The sequence below is a fragment of the Primulina eburnea genome, chromosome 15, assembly GCF_022965805.1.
Source record: "Primulina eburnea isolate SZY01 chromosome 15, ASM2296580v1, whole genome shotgun sequence".
NCBI lineage: Eukaryota > Viridiplantae > Streptophyta > Magnoliopsida > Lamiales > Gesneriaceae > Primulina > Primulina eburnea.
Window position 1 is genome coordinate 7,079,380 of NC_133115.1, and position 9,738 is coordinate 7,089,117.

General features: G+C 36.8%; 1 protein-coding gene across 2 annotated transcripts; it reads right to left on the reverse strand.

Annotated features, from left to right (window-relative positions):
* Nucleotides 1-4,279: 4,279 nt before the first annotated feature.
* On the reverse strand, nucleotides 4,280-9,355 carry LOC140813840 (phytochrome B-like). 2 transcript variants are annotated; one of them, XM_073172597.1, is made up of 4 exons: nucleotides 6,957-9,355; nucleotides 5,982-6,789; nucleotides 5,326-5,645; nucleotides 4,280-4,676 (listed from the first exon to the last, which is right to left on the reverse strand). In XM_073172597.1, exons 1-4 carry the CDS (start codon nucleotides 9,082-9,084, stop codon nucleotides 4,474-4,476), a joined length of 3,459 nt encoding a protein of 1,152 aa, XP_073028698.1. In that variant the 5' UTR covers nucleotides 9,085-9,355; the 3' UTR covers nucleotides 4,280-4,473. The 2 variants fall into 2 exon arrangements, with proteins under 2 accessions (XP_073028698.1, XP_073028697.1); XM_073172596.1 differs by having other exon boundaries at nucleotides 4,281-4,690; nucleotides 5,352-5,645.
* Between the last annotated feature and the right edge of the window lie 383 nt (nucleotides 9,356-9,738).

Sequence of the window (9,738 nt, forward strand, 5' to 3'; positions counted from 1 at the left end):
CACATTGGGAGTTTTCTAACGAGGCTGGAACTTCTCACACTACATATTACCATGTGTCATCGCATTTACATGGACAAGGATCATGGTTTCCAAACTTTGAATGAGCTTCTTTCTTTTACATATATGCTTACATGTGGATATGGATGGAACGTGGATAGGATGAAGAAAAATTATAACCTATAACCTATTCCCTTCCCAAAATATTTGGAGATATGGGGCATGAGAACCTCAAACAACCAACCAACTTAGAGGCAATGCGAATGATGAAGATTCAGATGAAGAAAATGTGAATTAAGAAGACACAGAAGAGGAATAGAAGAATAAGAGTGACAAAGATTTAGGCGAAGAAAATATGAACGAAGAAAATGTGAATGATGAAGTTCCGGGTGATTGTGGTATAATGAGGCCACATGAAAAGAGTAAAACACTGGCCTAAATGTGGAACTGGATAGTTAATTTTAGTTGTCTAAATTTTATTGTTATTGTGTGCTAATTTTATGTAATTTCATTGGACTGAGCTGCATTTTATTTGTATTAGTTGCATGCTTCCAATAATAAATTATGCTATACTGTTTTTTATTTTAGTTGTATGCTGTCAATATTAAAATGGTCGTTTTACTATAATTCCAAAACTAAATATACGGTAATATATTTTAAATATAAAACCGTTCAATTAATAAACATAATACAAAAGCAATAAATAAACAAAGTTGTTCATCTTGATGCAAACACTAAACACAATAAGAAAAAAACATGGAACACAAAATACAGTAGTTTAAAACAGAGTTTCAAGTTAAATTGCATCGTGCATCTAAATAAAATTAACATTATGATTGAGTAATATTGAATTGTGGCACAGTCCTGCAAAATACACAAAAACTATGAAACACAAATAATTGTATATTAGTTATATATGTATGTAAGATATCATGGTCATTGTTAAAATTGATTTGTAAAAGGTGAAAATGAGTTCATTGACTGCACTAAGATTTTTTCCTGGTGTTAAATTTAACTACTATCAGGACAACGCTTTGATTGGTGGCAAAAAAAAAAATTTACATTTGGAGCAGTTAGATGTGCTTCGTCATAGTGAGCTATATGAAGAAATGAAGTAGTTACAAAGATTTGAAGTATGGGAGAAAGGGAAATAATGTGCACACTTCAAAAGAGCTTATACGGTCTCAAACAAGTTCCAATATAGTGTTACATGAAGTTTTATGTATTCATGAGTAATAATGGTCTTGAGGTGTCAGACTGATTTAATCAAATGTGAAGGACCTAAGATCACCTTTGGATGCTAAGGGTAAAACAGATAGTAAGGGTAAGATTATCCGTGGAAATGTAATCATTAATTATATTTTACTGGTTGAAAATATGTGTTATAATTTAATTAATATCATTCAACTATGCGATAATGGCTATTTAGTTGAATTTCAGAATAAGAAAAATAGCTAAACTGAGTAACATTTGGAATAAGTCATCAGTAAGTCTTGAGAAAATGCAAGAGCTGTAGAAGCACTCGAAAGACAAAGTTGGTCTCGGCTTCAACGATAATGATAGCAATCCCACTTACTGTAGTACTCAATCCAAAGTGAACATGTGCAAAGAGAAATACATCTATTTTATAAAAGTTCAGTACGATATATGAACATCAGAATATAACTGATCAAGTTGAGAAACCCGTCGAACTAATAAAAAAAACAAAACTTTTGGTACTGGGTATATATCGGATAGTTCATTTGTCAAGCCCAACTAGTCTGATCACAAATTCAGTTAGGCAAGACACAACTCAGGAATGGCTCAACCCTATTGATACTACAATTTCAAGCTTGTTCGAAAGAGATACATACAAAAAAGCTAACCAACATTTCGTTTCCAACAATTCCACAACATTACACACACATTAATCACTGCACAATCATGTTTCTGCACAACCCTTTCAGAACAAACAATGAGGCCAATATTTCAAACTAATCCAAGTGTGGGTTCTTAATGAACTAATTCTGTTTGGATCCAAATAAGATTGGATACAAATTGATTCAATTTGTGAATTAATAGAAGCTCTTCGAAAGTTGATCTCCTACAAAAACTCAAATAGACATGTAAATGGTATGTAGAAGAATTTTCTGATGTGATCACTCTAACGCTCCAGTCACTGCTGGACTTCAAGATAGAAAAAACTCAAATACAGATTGCAATATGAAAGTGAACAGATGAATCAATACCTTCTTCTAGTCGTGAGTAGGGGTATTTATAGGGCAAAACATAATGATGACATGGAAGCCCAACTCTGATTATTTGTAATTGACTCGAGGTCCGCTAATCCTGTGCATTAATTACCACCATTCCCCTTTGATTTTAGTCTTAACCCTATGTCATAGGGGCATGGGCTTATTGTCAATCCATACCGTATAGACTTAACTAAATCCCTTATTTTCTACATAAAATTTGACAATTTGATTAATGACCTCAATCTGGTAGCTATCTTGTTCATGAATTCCATCAACTCGGTCTCGACCCCTATGCTATACGCAAGGGTAGATCTAATGTGTGGGCAAAGTTGGGTTTTTCCTAGTAGAATTTTGGGCCAAAATTTTTTAATAGTTAATCTTATATTTTTAAATTGTTCGAGTATAAATAATCTTGGCAATAACTTATGTGAGACGGTCTCACGGATCGTATTTGTGAGACGAATCTCTTATTTGGGTCATCCATGAAAAAGTATTACTTTTTATGCTAAGAATATTACTGTTTATTGTGAATATGGGTAGGATTGACCCGTCTCACAGATTAAAATCCGTGAGACGGTCTCACGTGAGACCCACTCAATAATCTTAGTCTACTATTGAGGGAGTTAATGAAACTATATCTTTTCTTAACAAATATGAAATTTTTTAGGTTTGTATTAAATATTTGTTAATGAAATTTTTTCGGTTTTTATTAAATATTCAACAAAAACATTAAAAAAAAAATTGTGGTGGATATCAAAATTGCTTATGAATAAAAGTGTATCTCATGTGAGACCGTCTCACGTATCTTAATCTGTGAGACGCATCAACCCTACCCATATTCACAATAAAAAATAATACTTTTTCATGGATGATCCAAATAAGATATCCGTCTCACAAATACGACCCGTGAAACCGTCTCACACAAGTTTTTGTCTATGAATAATGGCTCTAATCACTTTCGAATATTATTTTAGGCGATTCTATAAATCATTTAATCTTAGTCAAAGATGTTTTCCTTCGTTCATCGAGGATAATATTAGAGGTATGTAGATTTGATGATGGTTTTGAAATCAATTATTTCTTTCAATGAAAAGTGAAACTAAAACCCTTTTTTATGTTTTGGTTTTGGTTTCAACTAAAATTTGTTATATTATGTGTTAATTGTAGAAATGGGGTAATTAATGTAATTTTCAATAATTACGGTATAAAATATTTATTATTATAGTTTTATTGAAAACAACATAAATAAGGGATTCAGTTTAAAATAAATAGACCAAATAGTTAAATTATATAATTTAATGTGTCTATACGTACAATAAGATTTAAAATTTAAGATTAACTTTTATTTTTGTTATATTATTTTACATGAGAATTGATCATCTTCCAGACATCTATCGTCAACATCTATCCGAACACCAATAGATGAAAGTCTCTTATTTTTGGATATGATGTAAATATCCACAGTAGATGTTCAAAAGATCAAACATATGATTTTGATTCTGGTTCTCGTTTTAGGTTCTTATGTTTAGAAACCGGAACAAAACTGAAAGTTTTCAGGTTTTGGGGAGACATCCCAAATTCGTTAGGAACCGTGGTCGGATCTTTGGTATGTAAGCCATAAACACCTTAATTACAGCCTACAGGAACAACTAAGTTATTAGATATATGTATTTACGTTTACAACATTACAAAAAAAAAATATATTAATATGATGGATGCATCGTACGTTATATCAAATCCAACTATTCAGATATTTGCAATCATTTATGCATGATTTCTCTAAATCTAAGATGGGGTATAAAATAAGTGAGTAGTTGGAAGTAAAAAAATATTTTAGAATATTTCCTATGATATATTATACAATCATTGTTACTTTAATTATTATTTTTTATATCATTAAATGAGATAATATCGAAATGACTATACATATTTGAGAAGTACGAACCGAAGAATATTTTGTTGCTTGCCTCCACTCATCATCGTAGCTTATTGTCCCGGTGGTTTGAACCTCAAAGTCGAGTTTTCAGCAGAAAATCAAAGCAAAAATGGCAGAACATATAACCAACATGAATGAGTGTTGCCGGTTGCCACTAGTCATCAGTAGTCCAACTTGTGAGGCCGAAAGCCCGAGAACAGATGCCCTCTCAAGATTCGAAGGATTGTGTGTCGAGGCGGCACTTCAGCAATGATACTATGTTACAGATACGTAAAAGATCGAGGATTGAAAATTGGAGGGGTAAAATCAGCCAACGATCTTCAAGCCTCTCTTTGGCATTGGCAGATCAAGAACAATAAGGAAATAACATCTTTCTGATTCTCTGATGTATTGAACTTCTCCATTCATAAGCTTTAATATTCTCCGGCAGATGCTCAGTCCTAGGCCTTCTTGGGTCACCCATCGACTGCTGAACATGTCTTGGACAAGTTCGGGTGGAAGTCCTTCACCTGGGCATACGATCCTTCACAGAAAGATTTATCTCATAAGCCAAGAAAATTCAAAATTGATGCTCTTAAAAAATGTTGGATTATAAGCTCCAGATTATGCACAAACAAAACACTAGCCTCATAGGTTAGAGAACTTCTTTGCTTGTGGAGCTGACGTGGGATCACAATATTGGCCACCCCTCCTGAGGAGCCGAAGCCACGGTGACCAATTATGGACGACTTTCATTCACATACTAATATTTTGGGGTAAGCATTTTAATCCAGTCCGTGATTTGAAAACGAGCCACATTATAGCCCCTTCCCAGAGCAGACTAGCATTAGGGGTAGGAGAACCCCTCAAATTCATTAGCAATTCCATTATTGCTTGGATAGTCATGTGAAATTACATCAGATTGGCATTTTAGTAATACTAGTATTGCTTCTGCTTAATTGGAAGATGAAGAATCACTACAAATCCATATTTTACTGATCTGGCTTCATAAGCAGATTAGTACGGATTACGAGCTAGGAGAAAGCGAGAAAAAAGAGAAACTTAAGACACGCAGCCTATCCTATAGAACTCAAGAAGCATGTCAACTAAGCTCATTTATCCTATTCATAAAACCAGATGAAACACAACAGGAGCATTCATTAGCTAGATGGCATGAGCAACTAGTACTGTGAGAATGTTCATACCTGAATTCAATGTGCGCAACGGTTATTCCTTCAGAAATCCATTTCAGACTTGGAGAAAGTTGGATCTCCACCCAACCTTCGGGAGAGGGTGCATAGCGTGCCATGTTCAGTAAAATATCAGCCAGGACCTGTTGAATTCTAAATTGGTCACCATGAACGGCCAGTGTCTTGACTTCCTCTGGTATGTCACGGATCAATTGCAGACCTCTCTCTCTCAGAAATAACATTACTTGGCTGACCACAGCATCTATCACACTCCCAATTACAAATTCTGCCTTCTCGAGCTCCAGAGAACTACCAGGAAACATGAGTGTTGGTTGGTTAATCTTACTATTCACAGATCAGTAATGTAAAATGGCGGAAAGAGTACTTGTTTATGAAGCCTCATAATTAACATATCAACAAAATAACAGAATTGCAAAGGTAAGGCACTAGTTTAGCAAGCTTCATGAATCAGCAAAATATGCCTCCAACTTTGTCTTCAAAATTTTAATAACAGCTAGTACTAATTAGAGATCATTGAACAGTTTCCACATAGCCCATGCCCCATAGGCAGGGAAAACTGTACTAACTATGCATCTAGATCTTCTGTTACGAATAGATGACTCTAAAGTCAGAAAGAAAACGTACCCATTTTCAATGTTTTCAAGATTGACATCCTTCATAATCTTTAGCATTTGCTTCTCACAAGCAGCACTAGTATCAAGAAGCTGTTTTTGGTCTTCTGTCAAGTTTGTTGCTTCCAAGAGAGAGTTACTGAATCGTATTCCACTCAGTGGATTTCTTATTTCATGGCAAATATAAGCCAACTCTCTCATCTTTGAATCACACTTCATTTCCTGTTGTCTCTGGACACTCAAAGCTTGCTGCAGTTCAGGACTTGCAATTTGCAAGAAGCAAAAGGCTCCAATTATCTGGCCATCAATACTCACCCTCTTGTTTGCGGTCAAGAGAGTTTGCACATATTTCCCATTTTTGTTAAAAAAAGAAAATGGGAATTTGTCAGTATCCTGGTTGCCCATTGCATTGTGCAAGACAATCATAAACTTCGTCAAAGTATCGGGACCCTTAAGCCGACAGCAATTGCCAAATATTTCCCCAACTAGCATCTTCCCTGCAACATCCTGCCTATTCCACCCAGTGAGCTTTTCCATAGCAGTGTTCCACTCAGAGCAACAAGTGTTCTCATCCGAAGCAAATATAGGTGGAATCAGGGGGTTGGGACTGTGTACAATTGCCTTATAATCACCTTGAATGTGGATGAATTTGTCCATCACCACTTTCAGCTCAGTAATGTCCTGACCAACAAAACATACACCCACTGCATTGTTTGTATAGTCCTTGCTAGAGCAAGCATTGACCACCAAAAATACAGCTTCATTTTGATGTTCAGCACCAAATATCCTTAGCCTTAATTCTACGTTCTTATCTTCCTCACCTGCATTAATTATTTCTCATATAAGCTAATGGAACAAATCGAGATAATCCAAGGGTGCCGTTTAATAAAATGGAATTAAACACTATGCTTTAGACTAATCAACTAAAGAGAAAAATAATCCGCAACGAACGGGAAAAAAATACATAGATATAATTCAGAGGAGCCACCTCTTAGAGCATTAAGGAGAAGTTTATCTGCAATTTCTTCTGACTCTTTTAGTACAAGATCATGAACCAAGGACTTTCCCATTGCTTCTTCAACAGGTAGTCCAGTTAACTCCGAGACTTTTGCATTCCACCCGTTTATGCGGCCATCAATATCTACAGCAAATATAGGAGCAGTGGCAGTCTCTATCAACCTAACCATTTCCATGGCAACACAACTGAGTTCATCCATGCCTTTTAATTCCATGTCCTTAACCTCAGCGTGCACAACTTCCTTAGAACTGCTTGCAACAGCATGTTGAAATGAATCTCTTAAAATTAGCTGCAAAGAGTGACTTGCATCCATTTCTGCATTCTCCCATGGCAGACTTCGGCTCTTGACAACTTCTAGAAATGCTTTAAACGAAGAGCGAGGATGCATCCTCTGTCCATCATCTTTGTCTTGAGGATGATGCTTTGCCCCACCCCATTTGATCTCTTTTGCGGTATGGGAACGGAACCAGAACAAATAATCCCTTGAAGTAATATATGCAACAGCCATTCCACAGACAGCATCCCCTAGAGCAGCAGCCCCAGAATATCCAGCATCAGCTAGACTATCAGCGCTCAAACCAGTCGAATCCCCGTGAAATGCCAAGAGCCATGCGATAATATCCTTTATCTGCGCTTCGGTAGGAGTGACACCCAGAGGGTAATATTTACCCTGGTAGTACAGTGCAGCACCGTCACACTTGACCAGGTCCATGATACTAGGGCTCTGCATGACAATTCCAGTGGGTGAATCTCGAAGTAACATATCACACAACAGAGTCTGGGTCCTTAAAACTCGTTTCTCCGAGAACTGTGATGCCAGCTGTAATTCCATATTCAGCTGAAGCCCAAATGCCTGCATTAGGAATTCACAAGCATAACGAAGTGGGAAGGGAATGCATCGAGCAGAAGTATGATGGCCAACAACCAAGCCCCACAGCCTCATAGAGTTTCTTCCTTCAACACCATCTTCATCGTTTCCGTTAATTATAACAGCCAATGTCAATGATGCAATCGAACCCATGTTAGCCATGTATTGGGCATGGCAACCATGAGGAGACCTGAGAGTTGAGCCTACTAAACACAAGGACTGAACTAATGCTTCGTCCTGGACGACTCTAACTGGCGTGGCACGGCAATCCACAATCATCCGAACCCTATTCTTTTTAAACAAAAATCTTGAAGCCTGGGGAATGTCCGTGGAAGGATAATGCAAACCAATATAAGGCTCTAAACCCGGCCCCTTGCTCTCTGCAACAACCTCGCCATGTTCATCTTCATGAAACTTATAAACCATCACACGATCATACCCTGTGAGGTCCCTCACGCTCTCAACGACCGTGTCACACAAAAGCTTGATATCCCCACCTGGAAGCGACTGCAAATGAGAAATTGCCCTCACAGCGAGCTTCTGTGACTGGACGGCCCCAGCAATCGACAAGGCTGGATCCTCATTCCTCGCAGGTTCTAAATCAATAACTATTCCAACGTCTATTCTATGTAAAATTGCATAAAACGGTTTCCCGGAATTCTTAGAATGAATCCAAATAGGATTCAACAGAGTGATCTCTCTCGCCCCAAATGCCCTCTCCAGCAAAACAGAGCTCGAGGGTGTAAACAGAGCTCTGACATCAGTCCCAAATGTAAGAATTTCTGGTTTTTCAAGGCTAGGGACCGACTGAGGCATCAAGCCCATCATTTCCACAGCATTTTCCGAATACGCTATCACTCGAAAACTAAATTCATCCACGCCTATCATACAACCAAATGGTTGAATATGGCTACCGCGCTGTATTCTCGACAAATAAGCAGTGATCTGCTGCTCGGGAACAGACTGAGTCGAAGCCTTAACACTCTGCGAATAGTCAAAAGATTTTCCGGACTCACCAGATTGCTCAAAAACAGCATGAAGTCTCGCATCCACCGTGTACTGCGCTACAGCCTTACTCATGGAATCGCCTCCCCTATTCCTGCCAGAATCATTATGAGCATTTTTAGCATGGCAGCGAGGGCTGCCCCTACCTGAAGATTGCGCTCGTGCTTGTGCTTGTGAATACTGCGGATTATTTGCATTCGTTGATCTGCTCCCCGATGCACTCATTTCAGCAAACAGCTTCAGCTCGACACCCTAGTACTACAATTTCAGCAGAAACCCAAAAAAATTTGGCGCGACACAAGAAACAATACTTCCCAAAGATTGTACTTGTGCCACTCTGCTTCAAGAACTGATCAATTCCACTGTAATGACACTGGAATTATGCGATCCTTGGAATTTGGAAAGGCGTCTTTTGGGAGGTTAGAGATTAATATACGAACAAACTTCATTTATATTTTTCCTTGTTTATGTTTCCTTTGGGTTGAGGAAATGTTTAGTATCTATTTGTTTTTCTTATAAAGTATGAAGGACCTACAATAAGTTTTTGTAATTTATTATATATTATACTGTTTGATTAGTTGAGACGAGACAAATGATACGAGAATTAATTAAATTGATTAAATTTAAGATAATGTAATATTACCGTTTATCTTTTTGAAAATATTAATAAAATATTTATAATATTATTTATTAAAGGTAATATTGTAATTTCAACTCAATTATTTGATTGACGTGAGATCATGATTGATTAATAGATAAATATTATATTACATCAAACATGATATTAGATTGGAGAAAAATGTGGATAAAAATATAGATAAATAATATAACGAATCAAATTGTATTAAGCACTCCTATGGAATATCAAAATACAATCGG